At 44.7% G+C, this 18,625-nt stretch overlaps 1 protein-coding gene and 1 long non-coding RNA gene across 8 annotated transcripts in view; one reads left to right on the top strand and one right to left on the bottom strand.

Moving 5' to 3' along the window:
- Nucleotides 1-13,241, bottom strand: part of LOC101119611 (WASH complex subunit 2) — a 44,627-nt gene extending 31,386 nt beyond the window's left edge. For all 6 annotated transcript variants that reach the window (XR_006058077.2, XR_009598578.1, XR_006058078.2 and 3 more), the window contains exons 1-7: nucleotides 13,124-13,241; nucleotides 12,916-13,038; nucleotides 11,961-12,125; nucleotides 6,100-6,162; nucleotides 3,800-3,973; nucleotides 1,512-1,605; nucleotides 129-190 (exon numbers count right to left, since the gene is read on the bottom strand). Coding sequence is in view for 3 of the 6 variants with exons in the window: in XM_004021567.5 (XP_004021616.4) it covers nucleotides 129-190; nucleotides 1,512-1,605; nucleotides 3,800-3,973; nucleotides 6,100-6,162; nucleotides 11,961-12,125; nucleotides 12,916-13,038; nucleotides 13,124-13,126 (684 nt within the window). In the remaining 3 variants the exon portion in view is untranslated. The remainder of the gene's footprint in view (nucleotides 1-128; nucleotides 191-1,511; nucleotides 1,606-3,799; nucleotides 3,974-6,099; nucleotides 6,163-11,960; nucleotides 12,126-12,915; nucleotides 13,039-13,123) is intronic.
- Nucleotides 13,242-13,271: 30 nt separating this feature from the next.
- Nucleotides 13,272-17,021, top strand: LOC105605067 (uncharacterized). Of its 2 annotated transcripts, none has more exons than XR_003587026.3 (2): nucleotides 13,272-13,320; nucleotides 13,700-17,021. It is a non-coding gene; the product is annotated as an uncharacterized LOC105605067 (long non-coding RNA). The 2 variants fall into 2 exon arrangements; XR_001024696.5 differs by having other exon boundaries at nucleotides 13,272-13,413.
- Nucleotides 17,022-18,625: the final 1,604 nt, after the last annotated feature.

Below are 18,625 nucleotides of genomic sequence, written 5' to 3'. Positions count from 1 at the left end.
TATTGCTACTAAGAGATTGTTGTAAACAAATTGGTAATCCACGAATATGTCATTTACTGATCCTGCTAAATGCACCCTAAGTTTCCTGCCCACTATGACCTGGACACACCAGCAAGCCAAGCCCTTACCTCTTCTTCGTTCTCTTCCTCACTGTCTGCAATACTCCCACGATCACTGCCCACTGAACCTTCTGGTTAGAAGAAAGATAAAGGTTAAAGCCAGTATGCATAAGGAAACATTCTTAATTTCTTCTCAGGATCACAAACCACCATACATCAACACGAAAAGATTTTGATAAAACCATCCATACTCATTCACTGGAATTAAAAGTATCTTCACTATAGTGAGGAATGGAATATTTACATAGGCTCAAAGTATTTCCCCACGGGGTATTTATTAGTCACAAAAAAATATATTAGTTACAAAGGGAAAAACTGGCTTATACTCTCTGAAGATGTCAAGGTTGTGAAAAGCAAAAAAAGGCTGAGAAATGGTATCAAACTAAAAGACTAGAGAGATTTGACGACTACATGCAGTGAGTAGGTTGGATTTTGAACCAGAGAAAAAGAGGGACTGTAAAGGACATTACTGGGACAACTGGAAAAATCTGAGTATGACTGAGGATTAGCTAGTGTCAAATCCAGTAAAATTTCCTAACTTTGGTAATTATACTTTTTGCCACTGCTGTTGGAGACCTGTCAATTGGTGACTTTATTTCCTATAAAAGTTACTTTGGGAAGAGGGTAAAAAGTCAAGTATACTTGATTTGTACATTCTTGCCAAGTCTCACAGGATTCAACCACTTGGATTAATTTTTTCTATTAACAAGCAGGATACAAAAATTAAAAGCCTCACATCAAAGCCCAGTGCGCACATCCAAGCAAGATGGCAGATGGGCAAATCAGCACGCAGAGCATGCAGCTAAATAAGGGGAAGCTCTCACTCTCAGAAAATACGCGGAGAAGCACAGCCGTCCCTCACGGGACAGGCCCCAGGACCCCCTTCCCCCACGGACACACACACAGACACCAAGGGGGCGTGGCATCCACGAAGAGCCCACATCCTTCTCCTGTCGCCAACCTGAACTCGTCTCCAGATTACTAGTAACACCTAATACAATCTAGGTCCTATGTAAGTAGCTGCCTGTGCAGCTTGCAACTGTTTGCTGTGGGGACTTCCTGCAATGTTTTACTCCCAAGTATTTTCTATCCAGGTTGGTTGAATACACAGATGCAAAACCCACGGAGATGAACTGCCAACCGTATACATGAGTCAGGCGGCAGGACGGCTCCTAAGGAGGCTCAGGAGAAAGTAACACTATATACAGAGAGAGAATGATACACAAATGTGAGAAATATTCACAAATGGTAACCTGGGTAAACGGTATGTAAGAGTTTCCTGTCCTAGTCTTGTAACTTTAAGACTTTAGAGTGAAGTTTGAAATTATTTTCAAATAAAAAGTTAAGCTGTAAACATTAAAAGCAACAAAAATATGTAGTGCAAAAGTGTACCTTCACTAGAAAGCTCTCCCAGGCCTACATCTTCCTGCTCCATGAACAGCTTTGACCCAATTAAATAAGGTAAAGGGCGGTCAATGTACAGGTCCTGTAAACAATGAAAAGGAAGAAGCAGCTAAATATTTAAGCTGAAAATAAAATTCGGTATTCCATTTGACATCCACTTCCATCTGACTACCCCAAAAAAGTTACATAATAAAAGAGAATAAGAAACACAGCAGGATTTTTTTTTAATCACTGATTTAAAAAAAGTTAAATCCTAGGTAAAGCTAGAAAAGTAAAGCTGATTCATAGAGGCTTTCCCTTCTCAGGTGCCTGATTACATTAACAAAATGGCAAAGGCTTGTAAAAAGTTTACCGGCAGTAACTGAACAAAGGGGCGCAACTTCATAGCAACACTCCCCAGAGGAGGAGGACCGAGGGAAGAAACTGGAAATCCTGACACGCTTTCATGATGGTGACCTACCTGCCTCCCCTGAAAAGCAACTTGGTGAGCAAACACCAACCCATGAACGACTCTTGGAGTCCTAAATTTAGAGAAGCACATGGAGGAAATAACACAAACAGCTGGCGGGTAGTGGGACGTGTGGACAAACAGGGCACAAGGCACAAAGGAAGGGAAAGGAGAAGGCCGCCTCCACACCGCATCGGGGCAGAGGCAGGAGCACAGACGTAAGAGTGGGCTAGACGGAAAGAAACAGTATTTACCGTCGAATATCAGCTAGCCACAGGGCAAGTATCTACAGTCAACATAATTAACTAAAGGAATGTTTCCAACAGACTGATAAGAACCTATCCAGGAGAGGGAGGAAAAAAAAAAGAAAGAAAATAATAATAATACCCCTGAGAGGCTCACACGGCAGAATTCAGAGACGTGAAGCTGGTAAAATAAGATCAGAAGATCAAACAACAGAATAAAATGGGGTAGACTGTCCACAGGTGCGTGTTAGAGAGTCTTCCACTTCAGGCCATTGCCAACACCAAAACTCTAGAGCCGAGAAGCACTCCACCCTGGAGGCGTGGTCCTTCGGCTTTAACAACCCTTCCCTGTAAAACAGGCCCTGGGGACAGAAGAGAACAGCTCTGTCCTTGGAAATTGACAGAAAGTTTGGGAAGGTTAATGTAAAGGTCAAAGATACAACAAAAACTAATTCGGTGCAAAGAAATCAAAGTGCCAACTGGGCTGACTGTTCACGGACTCAGAAGGCCTGTTCCCATGTCCTTCTGTAACAGGAAAACTGGTGAGACTTTCAAGGAGGGAGTGTGGCCCAGGCACCCCAGTTCCCAAGGTCTGCTGTGTGAGTCAGTCACGTAGTCGTGTCCAGTTCCTTGCAACCCCATGGACTGTAGCCCACCAGGTCTGTGCATAGATTCTCCAGGCAAGAAGACTGGGTGGGTGGCCATGCCCTTCTCCAGGGGATCCTCCCAACCCAGGGACTGAAGCCCAGTCTCCTGCGCTGCAGGCAGACGCTTCACTGCGGCAGCCACCAGGGAAACCCAGCTGCCGACTTCTACATCCCTACAGCGGAAAAGCAAGATGACGAACGCACGTCAGGGGTGAAGGGCCAGCCCCAGCTCGGCGGGGCCAGCTCAGACTAGAAGAGAAGCATGCAGAGAACACATGGTCACGAGAGGCCGCTTCTGCTCCGACGCACAACGCACTGTGTGTCGCAGGGACTCTCAAGGCCAGCAAGGCAGCCTCGTGTGCTTACTACTGAGCCAGCCTGAGCGCGCACAGTGAGGCCAAGAGCACCTGCTAGGCCAACAATCTCTCCACGAACACTCACAGCAGTTCCATGCACATTGGCTGAGACCTGGCACAACCCCCATGTCTTTTAACACTTCTGAGGTCCCTCTTTGCGCAAGCTACAGGATGTCAGTTTCCCAACAACCCCCGCCTCTCATGAGCCTCCTCATCCTTCGAAACCCAATTCACATCTCACCTTCACCCTAACTTCTCCAGCTGGAAGTCAGAACATCTACGATGGAGACTTTGTAACTGCCTCCTTCCTCTGACCATCTGGTATGGTTGTGACAAGCATCTTGAGTAGGAATGCAGCCCTGCCTCCCTGCACTCCCCAAGCTTGGCACGCTGGAGCCTAGTGACTGCGCAAGCAATGCTCCTGTGCAGCAACCCTCTGACTGGTGGGGTCAGTGTGAGCGCGCCAAGCGACAGCCTCACTTCTTAGACGTGACGGCCACATCTTAGCAACTCTGCACCCACGTAAAGGACCCAAATCACAACAGGCCTAACGGTAAATATTACAGCTGAGTGTCTTTACCTTTGGCTCAAGGATCAATTCCATCCGCTCATTAGCATCATCCTCTTCAGAGTCTGAGCTTCCTGCTTTTATGTCTAGTTGCTCAAATGCACTGTCCAACACCTGCAAACCGTAGTTCACAGCCTCCTGGACTTTAGGAATCAGATCCACTTCTTTCTGTTCCCGGGTCTTTTCCTAGGAAAAAGTAACTTTTAGTAAGATCTCCAGTATATTGATACCACCCTAATAAACACTGGGAATGTTCACTGAAGCCTAGACTCATGCTCAAAAACAAACAAAATCAAAAAAACTTAATTAAAAATGTTGTTCTTAATCATTTGCAATGTTAAAATGTTGAAAGTCAAAGATTTTGCTGAATGCTTCATCTCAGACTTTGGAGCGCTGAGCCCCAAATGTGTCTGCACACTGAACACGCACCAAACTACAGAAGGTTCTGGAGCTCCACGTTCATCATTCACAAAAACAAAGGCACAATGGAGCGATGGTGCAGCCTCTATAGACTATGTGAAAGCGCCCTGAACAGTGACGGCACATCAGGAGACATCAGGGGCACGTTCCCTCCCTGCTCCTGAAGGAACAAAGGGCCTGGGGTTTCAGCTCTGCCATGACTGTGCCCACTCACCTTGGTTAATGGTCCTTAGGACAATCTCAGAGGTTAAGACTTCGAAGAAAATACTCCAGGCAGAGACGTTATTTTTCAATTACAGTTAAAAAAATAACTGGACAACTACATTTTATAAACTTGTTTCAAACCAAGAGAGAGTCGGTTTCATCTCTAATCTATCCTGTAGGTTACCCTAGAACAATGCCCCGACCTCGACCAAACTCTGTACACAGCACCAACCTGCTGAAAACAGTCCACCCATCTCCACTTCCTGTAACAGCAGCTCTCACACACTCAACTGTGTCATCAGAATATATTCAGTGTCATTTCCTCTCCTCACAAACATTCTGCAAGTCGATGTATAATTACAGAAACAAATCAGCCATACAGGTTTCCCCTTTGCTTTGTTTTTCTCGCACACCGTGCGGCATGTGGGGTCTTAGCTGCCCAACCAGTGACCAAACCTGTGTCCCCTACATTGGACAGTGGCATCTTAAGCACTGGACCCTGGGAAGTCCCCGTACACTGCTGCTTTGAAAGCCAAAAGGGAAAACCTGAGGAGTGTTTTATACTTCCACCTCGAGTGCAGCAGTCTCTCTAACTTACCTTTTTGCTTTTGGCTGCATCTTTTTTGCACTCTGGTATGTTTGATTCTAAGTTAAACAGCTAACATTGTACTAAGTGTGCAGACACATGCTTGTGGATTTTTTAAAGATAATTCACTATAGTTACTATCACTTTAAACTGAATCTTGACTTGGTATAACCAGATATTACTACACTTAAAACAGTTTAGCAAATCTATTAAAAATAAAAAAAATTTTTAATAAATTTTTAAAGGCTGCTGCTGCTGCTGCAGCTAAGTCGCTTCAGTTGTGTCCGACTTTGTGCGATCCCACAGATGGCAGCCCACCAGGCTCCCCCGTCCCTGGGATTCTCCAGGCAAGAACACTGGAGAGGGTTGCCATTTACTACCCCAATGCATGAAGGTTAAAGTGAAACTGAAGTCACTCAGTTGTGTCCGACTCTTAGCGACCCCATGGACTGCAGCCCACCAGGCTCCTCCGTCCATGGGATTTCCCAGGCAAGAGTACCGGAGTGGGGTGCCGTTCAGGCAAAACTGTAACTGGCTTCTGGTACCCTTTCTTGGTCTACCACGTTCATATGTTACAAGTAGTCTGGCTTTCTTCTTACTTTTATTTTTAAACTGGTGGTAATAAGCAGCAAAGCAGGCATAAAGAACAGGGATACACAATCTTCAAAGAACTTACCACGTACTGCCCAGTATGGCCCATTCTGGTTTTTGTTTTTTAAGTAACCCTCAAGGTAAAAAAGGTTTTTACATTTTTAAAGAAGGAAGGGGAAGGGATAGGAGAGGAAGAAAAGAAGAAAAAGAAGCAAAGGATAGAGATCAATGCAGCCAGCAAACAAAGTATTTCTTACCTGGTCCCCTACAGAAAATCTCTACACACCTCTGCTCTACTCTTAAGCCAGAAATCAGGAACTTGGTCTATACATTTCTTAACACAATAAATTCCAGCAACAAACAAGTTCAATTCTTGAGCTGTCAAAACCAGCGTCTCCCATTCCTCCCAAAGTCCATCTCCCTGCCCCACTCTCCCTCCAGCAGCTGTATCATAAATCACTACTTTTCTTCTTTAAAGGAGCCCAAGAGAAGAGCGATTCAAAGCAAGTACCTGTTCTGGTTTTTCTGCCTCAGTCTTGAGCACCGGCTCCTCCACCTCCTCATCATATACACGCTAAACATGGAAGCAAAGATCAGCATTTAGTCGAAACAGCATTTGGAATCAATCACGATGTAAGCATTCAATACACCATTTAAAAAAGAGAAAGACAAGAAGAAATGATTATTCAAGAAACGGCTGAGGCCAAAGCAGAGACGAGCAGACAGCTTTCCCAAAATCAAGTTTAAAGAAAAGACACAAAAGACTAGGAAACATGAAAAAAAAAAAAAAAAAAAACTTTCCATCCACACTGTCTTGTCTAACCTGACACAGCGCTGACAGGGCTCTGATACAGGCCCTCACACGCGAGGCCCTGGGCGCGTCAAGTGGTGAAACTTACCCACTGGGTATAACAGCTTTTACATTTTATACAGTAGAAACCATGAAGATAAGTCATTTTTATCCTGTGGCTTAAAATGGTTGATACATTTTTATTATCTCATTTATAAGAAAACAGATAGGCCAAGCCCACCACTGATTGGCCAGAAGACCAGTCATGGGATTCGCCCATACAGCTTGGGCAGGTGGCTTCTTTTCCAATACAGGGCCATCATTCCGGCAACTCATTGTGATTTTTTTAACTATTTATTGTTGCTTAAACTCCCAAAGCAAAACATTCTCATTATAAATAGTGCAGTGATGAAAATGTTCTGGAATTAGATACTAGTAATGGTCACAAAACTTTAAGAATACACCAACACCTACTGCCTTCTACACTTTTAAAAGGGTCTATTTTATGGTATGTAAACGCCACGTCAATTAAAATTTAAATGCCAATATACAGATAGCTGCAGAGAGATATATTTAAAAATAATCCCATCCCTGCCTCCAGCCTCATCCTCAGAATAACTAAGTTAAGTTTGGTGTGTGTTCCTGTTCCCCAAGGCTCTCACACAAATTCATCCGGACATACGCACACATCCAGAGCTTTCTGCCCTTCCAGCTTTGAAACAAAACTGCACTCATATGACACACATCCTTCTGCCCCACGCTTCACTCGATATTCTCATAAACCACCTTCTAGGTCCATGCATGTAGATTTGACTCAATTGTTCTCATATCTGCATAATATTTTATGGTATGAAGTTGACTGTAGTTGGTTCAAGAACCCTTTATCAGAGAACATTAAGGACATTTCCAGTTCTCCCCAGTGCCAACCAGCTGCTGCACATATATACTGAATTCTCAGGTCATGGACCCTTTATTTCTACAGGCTTCTCGAAAACACGATTGCCAAGCCAAAGTCAAAACTCTGGCTTACTCTTAACAGCTTCTTCCAGATCTCTGTGTGGAACAACTCTCGCTGCCACCACACACATTCAGTGCCCACGTCCCAGACCTTTGCCAGCAGTTGAGCGAGGCTGCCCATCTTTTCAAAATAACTATCAATCTGATTAGACAACCTTATTTTCAAATGTTCATATCTTCTAACCCAACATCAATCTGATTAAACAGTGTTGTTTTTAAAAGTTCACATCTTCCAACCCAAGAATTCTACTTCTTGAAATGTAGTTCCAAGAACAAGATACAAGCAGTAAGATGCTCATGGCACCAGATTTACATTCAAAACCACAGACGCCAAATCTGTAACTCTTTGCAATTCCAATCAAAATACTAGCAGAATCTTCCGGGGAAATTAGCAAGATATCCTCAAATTCACAGAAGTAAAGAAGCCAAGGATAACCATAAAAATTATGACTGAAGAGAAGTCACAGAGATTTGCCCTATTAAGACTCCTTAGAAATCTCTGGTCTTTAAGATTGTGATACTTACTACAGCGGATAAAGATAATAAAAGACAGGTGAGAGACAGACTCACAGTTACACGTAAGCCCATTTATATTCGCAAGAACATATATTCATACACATGTCACTGAGGAAAAGAACTACGTAACAAAAGTTACCTATATGGGAAAGGAAAACTGAGATCCCTACCTCATATTACATACACATGCACCAACAGACATCCAAAGACTATATATATACTCTCCACATAAGAAGAGTAAAGAGACAGCAAAACCAGCAAGCCCACACCCAAAACATTTACAGCTAAGGAAAAAAAAATATTAAAATCTGTTAATACAAGGTAGTGCACATTATAAGCATTTGTGGTTATTATCTGCTCTTTCCTGCTACTACTGCTAAGTCACTTTAGTCGTGTCCGACTCTGTGCAATCCCACAGACGGTAGGCCACCAGGCTCCCCCATCCCTGGGATTCTCCAGGCAAGAACACTGGAGTGAGTTGCCATTTCCTTCTCCAAAGCATGAAAGTGAAAAGTGAAAGTGAAGTCACTCAGTCGTGTCCGACTCTTAGCGACCCCATGGACTGCAGCCCACCAGGCTCCTCCGTCCATAGGATTTTCCAGGCAAGAGTACTGGAGTGGGGTGCCACTGCCTTCTCCTCTGTTCTTTCCTAGATACACAAAATATTGTATCTTAAAAAGTTCTGTATGGGGGATTGTTAAATAATGGTAGCCATAAAATGAAATAGAAACAGAAATTAAGTTCAGTAAATCTTACAGATGTGTTAAAATGCTTATAAAATAATATGCTAACGAAGAAAAATGCAGGCTGAAACACATACATACAGAAAAGGTTAAAGTTATATACATACATGGGATTAGAAAAAAATATGCCAAAATGTTCAGTGGCTGGTTAATTTGGGGTGGTAGAACTATAGTTGACTTCTGTAGTTTAAATTTTTTCACATTTGAATACTTTTTATACATTATTCTGACAACAAAAAAGGAAAAAACTTAAAGTCCAATGTCTGCATGAGAATGAACTTGGAATATACATGTCAAAACGTTGAGAGGCTCTTCCTTAGTATCTGAAATTTCATATGCTGCTTCTTTTTCCGTATTAAAAAAAATAATAATTCTATAGAGACCAGAAATTAGGGGAGTAATTTTCAAAGGCATGAACAAAAAATGGCAAATAAATCTTAAAATTGAGACTTTAAGACAAGACAGCTGCCCAGGTCACTTCAGACTTTTAAATAGCAAGACCATTTAACTTAAAACACTGAGCTTCAAGCTTAGGTCTGAACAGCATCAATACCCTCCTTCTTCTCCTGTCATTAGAAACACCTCACAAGACATCAGCAGCCTTCAGAAAGCCAAGCAGGACATCTAAGAAACCAGCCAACAAACACACAAAGCCCGCAGGATCTTTCAAGGGCGGCCAGGCAGGACCATGAATCCCAAGTGCTCAGTACACAAGCAGGTGAGCAACGCTAACTTACTTTACCCTTCACAACTCACAGCTTCATGGGTTGCCTGATCATTTTAAAATCAGGTAGCCATTCACAGAACTGTCAAATATCTTTGATATTTCTACTTGAAGAATCTTTTCCTCATTTGGGGAGATGAGGTAAGAGGTGAAGGTGAGGAATTAAGAGAGAAATCTGACAACGGGGAGATTTCTCACACATTACACCCAGCCATGGTCCTCTTTACTTTTATGATCTCTCATCAACGCATTCAAATATCCACTGAGTCTCTATATATCAGGCTCACGCTGACCCCAAAGAACGTAACGCTTAGTAAAAACGTGGGGCTTGATTTAGCAGAGAAGCTCAACACATCAAACCGTATCGATAGATGCAGAACTACAATCATCGGAAGTGCTGTGAAAGAAGTCGTTAATTAGGTCACTCAGTGTTTCAGGACAAAATTCCTACAGGAACAGATTAATGAAGCTGCAAGAACTGTATTCCCTACTGATGACACACTGACGCACTGGCCACTGTTAATCAGCATTTCTGCTCCTCCAGAATCCCCTCGTGAGCCTTTACTAAAGGTACTAATTTTTCTTGCCCTAAAAAGCCTTGATTGCTCTTCAGTTTCACTAACTCTATAATGCAGTTCACAATCTACTAGCTGCCTCTGAGGTCAGTTACTAAAACCCAAAAAGCTATTACTTTGCGTATCTTTCCAATAAACTACCATGAAACCAAATGACACCATCATTTAAGACAGAATTGTAATACATGAGTCCTGATGTCAGGGTCTGAAGAAAAAGCCAAATCCCTGCCAAATGTATTATCAGCAGGTAGATTCCTTCAGTTTTATCAAGCGTCAGCCATCCTTTTAACAGCATGACGCGCTACCACGAATGGGAAGAATGTAACACGTGGCATCACAGGGAGGTCTGGGAAGCAGCTCGAGTTGGCAGTGGCCACAGCACATCTCGAGGGAAACTTGGCCGCAGACTGGAAGCGGCAGCAGCGCAAGACAGTGGAGACACAGAGATGGATGCAGGGAGTCCAAGAAGCGAACAGAAATCATGAACCAAAACCAAAAATAATCAACAAAAACAAAAGTAAACAAAAAACCTTCCACAAAAACCAGATCATCAGAAACTCAGAATCTAAGAAAACTTGGAAAGAAAAGAAGAGCTGGGGAAAGAGAAGACCTGAAGGTTACCATTCAGAGAAAGGAGCTTATAACGCCCATTTCCCCCGAAGTATCAGTCAGAACCAAGCCAGTATCAACGTGCTTCAGGCACCTCAGGTACAAAAGGCGGCTCCCAGTTCCGTCCCTTGCCCAGTCGAGGGCTGCAAGACTGACTGCCGAGAAGAGCTAAGCACCCGATCCAGCAAGAAAGGCACAGAATGAGAGCAACAGACATAGTTAAAAGGACACAGAATTCAGCGGGATGAAGTGATGGGACTGCACACACTACTGAAGGAGAGTCGAGGGTGCTACACCGCCTCTTCCAATAGCAACGATGCTCGGGACCAAGCACCGACATTCTGCGCAGATGGCCAGAAAATGACTACAGATTTAACCAGAATATCCGCTGTATCTTAGATTACAGGCAAAGAGATACTTAAAACCTTTATCAAGATCTTTATTTTACACACAGGTTCCCCCAAAAGCCCAGTAGTGGCATTTCCACCTCAATTACTAAAAATGCACAAACATGCTGTGTAAGATATCTGCATGACAATATCTAGTCTCCTCTTAACAGTCCTAAAGCTTTGTGCAACCTTGCAATTTTCAAAGTCATTTTTATTACGTTGTATCTAACAGTCTCAGGAGACAGCCTAATTTAACAATTCTCTTTTCACAGTATAACTAACACTGACACTTAGAAAGTTAGCCACCCTATGAGAAGCACACGTCAGCCTGACTAAGCTTTCTCTCCATCTCTAGAATAATCTCCCCTACAGTCATGGAGCTCCAGCCACATGTTACCCCTTTTTATTCTGGAATAACACTATTACAGAAAACTGTGGTGCTCTCTAAGGAGGGGCTCTAGTTTACCTATGTGTTCCTAGAAACCTTTGAGACTTGATAGACCGACGAAACTGCACTTGGGTTGAAGTGCAACCATCTGTTTGGAGTTGATTTTGTGACACAGGTTCAGCCAGCATAACAAGGCATTAGTTCAGAATAGTCCAAGTGGACACACACATGCTTTTAATATAACTTAGCAGGACACAATGCACACAATTAGTAACATGCTGGTGCCCAGAGGGTCAGGCCAGGTGCATGGCTTTCCTTACAGAGGATAACAAGGCTTGTTGGAGGGCCATGCAATTCACCAAAACTGCTGACAACTCCAGAATTAATGATGGATGAAAACATTGGAATATGAGGAAGTTTTTATCATTAGGTTTTCTCAAAGGCTTGAAAAAACAGGTAAACTTGACTAATAAAAAGGGAGGGAACATCAATTACCAAGAAGTACTACTTACCCCAGAATTTAAGAGAACCTAACAACAGGCCAGTTAATATCACAGTTTGACTACTGCTCCCTCTAACCGTGTTACTTCTTTAAAACTTGGATGCAACTAAGTAACTCACGTTTTCAATGAACTGGGTATTAGAGAGCATAAGGAAGTCATTGAAGACATTGTGCAGGCGGCAATCGGTGGCTTTAGTCTCCCGGATTAGTCCATCCACTTGTTTCTTGATTTCATGAGTCCTAGAGATAGTCTGCTGTGAAAATTCCTGCAGAAACTGTAGTAGCTATTTAAAAAACAAACATATACAGCAGTATCAATATGCGTCTATACTATTCATCTATTCTGCGTATCAAAACAGAAAAGCAACCATTTTATTTCGTGTGTGTGTGTGTGTGTGTTGGAACGGAAAAGGGATGCTGCTTTTGACAGTACCAAGGCCAAGCAGCATAGAAAAACACTAGGAAAGCTCATCAAATAGTGGACACTTTCTATCTCGTTTCTGGAGAAACTTTAAAGTGTTGTTTGACTGTCTTTCTACAGGGATCACAGACGAAAGGCAAAATGACAAAGCACTGCTCATCCAAAAATCCTACTCAAACGGGACTCTGGAACCACGACTCTGAGCTTACTGGGTCCCAGGCCTAAGGTGTCTTACTCAACGATATTCATATACTGGTTTGTCTCCCAACCCACTCAGCCCAGATCTCAACAGGGAGTCGCCTATGAGGTGCCACTGCAAGCCTGCGGCGTGGTGGAAGCCGAACTCTCCGCTCAGGATGGAGCTGGCGCCTGGCTGAAAAAACCGAACAAGGAAGAGAGGGCCCTGCGATGGGCGGCAGCCCGAGCAGGAGCCCTCAGGAGAGCTGAAGTCGGCCGGCCGGCATCCGCCCAAAGGCCTGAGGACTGCCACCAGGAAGCTTTCGAGAGCAAGAAGGGGTGTTATTTAGTCCACGAGAGACAGAGCGGGATCAACTGGGTGGAGAGGGGCTGGGACTGACGTCCTCCCGCTCGCAGGCCGCGCATCCCCCGCAGACGGCCCGCCCTCCGCTCCCGTCCCGGGTCCCGCCTCTCACGCCCGCGTCGGCCGCCAGCGACCAGCTCTGGCTGCTCCTGCGGATCTCCTCCACCGACCAGGGACGCTCCCACACGGGCTCGGACGCCGGCGCTCGCTCCTGGTCGGGGGTGGCCCGGCTCATCTGCAGCGGGAAGGGCGAGAAGAGGGGCTGAGCTCCGGGGAGGCGGCGGACGCGGCCCAGCCCCAACCCAGAGCGCCGCCCTCACCATCCCGGCTGCGCAGCTTGGTGGGCTCCGAAGCCGCAGGCCCGCACCCGCTGAGCCCCAGCGTCTCCGGAAGCCGAGCCCCTAGCAGTGCGGCCCTGGCACGTGACCGGCCTCACGTGACCAGCGCGCCCCGTGACCTGCCCCTCACGTGACCGGATGTGGGGCCGCTGAAGGGAGGCTGGGCCAGCTGGCTGCGGGTGAGTCACGTGCATGGATCTAGCGATGGTCGTACTGAAGGAACAGTGAAAAGGAGAAAGGCAAATATATGATATCACTTATATGCAGACACTGTACGTGAAACAGACTCGCGAATGTAGAGGACAAACTTGCGGTTGTCAAAGCGGTGGGGGGTCAGCGGAGGAAGGGATTGGGAGTTTGGGGTTAGCAGATGCAAACTTACGTATTTAACGGATAAACAACACAGTCCTAGGAAACGGTATTCAATATCCTGTGGTAAACCGTAATGGAAAAGAATATGAAAAAGATTGTATATAACCATCACTTTGGTGTACAGGAGAAGTTACAACACTGTAAATCAACTATAATATAATTTTTTTAAAATCTGTTTCACTTTAGAAAAGGAAAAAAAAAAAAAAAAAAAACAGGAAGACTGCGGAAGCCAGGGGGCGCTTAAGGGGTGCCGGAGTCAAGTTTAGCTTCAGCTGAAGGACCCGAGTGGCCGGCGCGTACTTAGTCCGGAAGTATGCAGGGAACCAGATGTGTTCAGAGGGGAGCCAAAAGGATCTTGGACGACCCATCCAAGGAGCATTAAACGTCCGGAGATGTGTGCAGAAGAAGAGCTCGCGGCTGCTGCGCCTCTTCCTTGCTACATCTCCGCTGATTGTCACTGGGTCAGCACACAGAAACCTAGATTTACTGGAAATGGATCTGTCTCGTTATCATCATGCTTTTAAGGACATGCTCGGGTTCAACTCACTGGGTAGGGCCTCCTTAAAATCCTTTACTCCCTAAATCCTTTACTCCGTAGGCAATGCCCTCAGATTCAAGTCCAAAATCTATTTGTAATCTGACCCCTGCCTGTGAATCCATTCTCAACTTTCCCGGCTTCCCGGGAGCGCTGAGTGATTCAGCTGTTCTGCCTCACACTTGCCCGAAGGTCCATCTGCAGAGACCTTCTTCTGCCAGACCAACTTACTTTTTAAAATGAAGATTCCAATTTCTTCCCATTCCTATGTGTCCATGGGCAGGTTATTTAATCCATGTAAGTTACCTATCTTTCAGGAATGTGGTGTTAAATGTGGTATTTGTAAAGTACCAGGGTGCCTGCCATACTGTAAGCATTAAACATAGCTCTGCCCGTGTTTTCTATGCCCTTTCTTTATCAAACTCTTGCCCTATGTTTCCTGTTTGCCTCTTTCTCTTGAGTGAAGACTTCCCTGATTACCCCAAGGATAGTTTTGAGTGCCCCTCCTCAGTTATTTGGGGCTTACCTCCTAGCTCAGTTTCTAAAGAATCTGCCTGCAATGCAGGAGACCAGGGTTCGATCCCTGATTGGGAAGATCCCCTGGGGAAAGAAATGGCAACCCACTCCAATATTCTAGCCTGGAAAATCCCATGGAAGGGGAGTCTGGCGGGCTACAGTCCATGGGGATCCCAAGACTCAGATACAACTTAGTGGCTAAACCACCACCACCACCTCAGTTATTTTCTAATGTTTGCACAAATATCCAGGCTTCCCTGGTGGTTCAGGGAGTAAGCAATCTGCCTGTAATGTGAGAGAGCCTGGTTCCATCTCTGGATTAAGAAGATTCCCTGGAGAAGGGAATGGTTACCCACTCCACTATTTGTGCCTGGAGAATCCCATGACAGAGGAGCCTGGTGGGTTATAGTCCATGTCCCAAAGAGTCGGACATGACTGAGCAGCTAACACTGTCATACTTTTCACAAATACTCATCATAGAGTATCATGTTATGTTTTATAATGTCTCATGTATAATAGTGATAGATAACGTTTGAAGTACTAGGAGTTTACTACTTTATACATATTACTTCATTTGATTCTCACAATGACTGTGAAGCAGGTACTCTGCTTGCATTATAGTTGAGGAAATAAGAGGCACAGAGAGGTTAAGTAACTTAGACAAAACACTAAACAAACGGTGCCTGGAACCCACACTCTTAGCCACTACGTTGCTCTGTAGCTAGTCTTCCTTTCTTGACGGAACTTCATTTTTAAGTTGCAGTCTACCAACCTCCTGGCCATTCCTTCACATTCATTTAAAATATTTTTAATAAATAAAACCACTTTAGAATTTGGTTGGTAAAACTGGGCCGAGCCAATTACCAAACTTACACCTCCTCTAACATCATCATGGACAACTGCAGTGGGCGCATGGGTAAGCTTGGCCTCAGTGTGCCTTAATCTGCATTCCAATTCTCAGAGCCCCTGAATCACCCACACCCTGGACCTCAGCTGAAACTGCTGGCTTCTCACTGCGGACTGTAATAGAGCTGCCGCTTAAGCTTCCAAGGCCCTCTGTTAATCCCTGGTCTTTTCTCAACCAAGCCAAGTCTCTCAATGCCCCACCGTGCCATTTCACCCTCTCAGCTTTATTTCCTTGCTTCGTCTGCCTAGAGCTCATGATATTAGCCTCTGACTTCTGTTGACAGCCCATTAATAGGCTCACTTCATAGTTTTGACACATGGTCCCTGCTGGCTCCTAGCTTTGAATCAGTCTGACTATGCCCTTTCTCCTTACTGATACCTAGGTTCCTGAAGGAAATCACTACGATTTCATGTTCTGCAAACTTAGCGGGCCCCTCAGCACTGGTTAACAGTTCTTTTACTTGATCCGTGTACTTAACCTTGATTAGATCTCTTCCGTAACTTTACCGTGTGGTTCAAACTGTCCGCTCTATTTGCCTCTTCCAGAGAAAGCAGACTTCCGCTTCTCATTTCAACTTCAGATGTTTCTATGTCTACACGTTCTGTATCCCATAGTTTTTTTTCTTTGCACACAACAGAATATGACTGGCAAACTCAAAACAGAATCGGGGGTGGGGAAAAGACATTATAGAGCTCACTGGACTTAAGGAAAGCCGAGCAGACACTGGTCTTGGGAAGACCATACATAAATCAGAAGAACGTGGGACCGCCGCCTCTGAGTCACCACCATCAGAGGAGCTCAGTTCCAGTCATCTTCCTTCTTGGTTTTTGCCTCTGAATTTCACATTCCTGAGATAAACAGAATCTCATTAGCTTCCCTTGGATCACATTCCCACTTCCAAAATTGGTTCTTCTACCGAGATCGTATAGAATGGAGAGAAATAGTCCCCAGATGAAAATTTGGGACTGTTACCAAAATCAGGAAGAAGGGGGATTCCCAGGTGGCGCTAGTGGTAAAGAATCTGCCTGCCGGTGCAGGAGATGCTGCTTCTGTCCTGGTTGAAAAGATCCCCTGGAGCAGGAAATGGCAACCCCCTCCAGTGTGCTTGCCTGGAAAATCCCATTGACAAGAGGAGTCTGGCGGGCTACACTCAGTCCATGGAGCTGCATGGAGTCAGACACGAGTGAACACGCATGCACACAAGCCTATGATGAGAAAAATGCTGCAAACAGTGGGAAGAAGGGATGCTTGGCAAGCAACAGGAACAGGCTACAGACTGCCCAGCTCCTTGTTTCCAGTCTCTGGAAAAGTCAACCCCTTTTTGCCCAAGGCCAGTAATCGCTATGTTCTTGACTGAGCCCTTCCTGCTTCCCCTGGGATGGCGCTGCTTTGAACTCCCTTTCCTGTGTGCTCAGTCTTACTGTCTTTACTGGTATCCCTTCACATGTTTTTGAGTCGTGTTTTGTATTGAATTTACTCACGTTAAAGAGATCTTGTACTGTAATAACCATGCATGAAAATTCACATAAATCTACCTACCATACGAGTGACCCTTTTGCTATCCTTATATGATTAAAACTGTCAACCAGTGAAAATCCTAGAGGAGTTTCCTGTAGGGGTATTTGTGAAGTCAAGTGTATCAGGGGAGATCTCAGACCCAGAACCTTAATCTGAGTTTCTCTGAGTTAATCTGATTTTCTGTCCTGAGGTGTCTCCATGGGGATCTTGCTAAAATGCGGATTCTAAATAAACAAGTACGAGATGGGGCCTGAGACAATGCCATTTCTGACAAGTTCCCAGGTGATGCCCAGACTCCTCAAACTAAAGAGTGTTGGAATAAAGAGCCAGGCTGAGTTCCCTGGTGGGCAGTACAGCTCCATGGCCAACCCTGTCAGCCAGTGTGTCTCTGCGCCATATGAAAAGTCACCAAGAAAGGTTGTCATGGAGGAGAGAGGCCAAGTCTTGCTTTGGGAGGCTCCCATGGAAGCCAGGAACTGGGGCCTACAATTTACGTAGAGGGTCTTCGGTGGGAGTGCAATGTATTAGGGTCAAACCCTTTGGATGGTAGTGGAAGAAAATTGCTTAGGCTTAGAAACTGAAGCAGCCCTCTCTTGAACTGTTGGCTTTAGGGAGGCCCAGACATAGCAGGACTCCCCACAGTTTCCCTGAAGCTCACTGGACCACAGGGGAGAAAGAGAGGGATCTGCCCAGTCATTGTCCCAGGCACTGAGCCAATGCAAGTTCAGGGAATCAGGCATTAGTGGTGTTTTTACACCAGGAACTTCGAGACTCTAGTCAATCAAGTAGCCCGTAACCACTGCATTAGGGACTTCAAAGGAGAGAAAGAAAGAGAGAGTCAGTTCCTAGGTGGGTCGATGAGAAGTCCAGGGCCCCCAAGGAGGAGAAAGGGATCCGGAGCCCTTGAGAAGGAGAAAGGAGTCTGAGGCTCTCCAGGAAAAAAGTACAAACGTTTTCTTCCACATTGTTTTGTCTTGTGTCTTACTTGAGGACCTGTTTCTCCTTAAGGAGGTTTTCTGACTAATCTCGTTATCTTAAGACATGTGTTGTGGGGGTGGGTCTGATAAGACCTTTCTATTGTTAGCTCTAATCTTGTTAATTTAAGATGTATATTGTGGGAGCGGACCTGGTAAAAGTATAGAAGGCCTTGACAAGGCCAGTGAGTGGGGCACTGCCTCTGCCCCCTTCTTATGTCTATGTCAGAAGCTTTCTCTGTCCCTTGTTATACTTTAATAAAACTCTGCTACATTAAAACTCTTGAGTGATCAAGCCTGGTCCCCGGTCCCGAAGCTAAATCTTCTTCGGAGATCAGGAATCCGACATCACTCACCGTAAGCTATCAGTACAATACAATTAGCAACACTGTAAAAATCAAAAATGTAAATTCCAAATAGATTCTGAAAATTATGACTTAACACTGGGGTTTCAGAATATGGATAAAGTTCTGAGGGCTGTGGGGGTAGAGAGGAAATACTTTAGACTTTGCAGTATGAAATTTGAATTTAATGTTCTTGTAAGTATTTTATTTCTACAACAGCATCATTTTAGAAGAGCTCTAATTAAATTTTCCAGGTTGCCAAACAGAAGGATTTATAAGCAGTGGACTGGAAATAAGGGACAAATTTAAAGTAGCAAA

This window comes from Ovis aries, chromosome 25, assembly GCF_016772045.2.
Source record: "Ovis aries strain OAR_USU_Benz2616 breed Rambouillet chromosome 25, ARS-UI_Ramb_v3.0, whole genome shotgun sequence".
NCBI classification, from domain to species: domain Eukaryota; kingdom Metazoa; phylum Chordata; class Mammalia; order Artiodactyla; family Bovidae; genus Ovis; species Ovis aries.
Note: the sequence above shows the minus strand (reverse complement) of the source record. Positions and strands in the feature narration are given on the sequence as shown.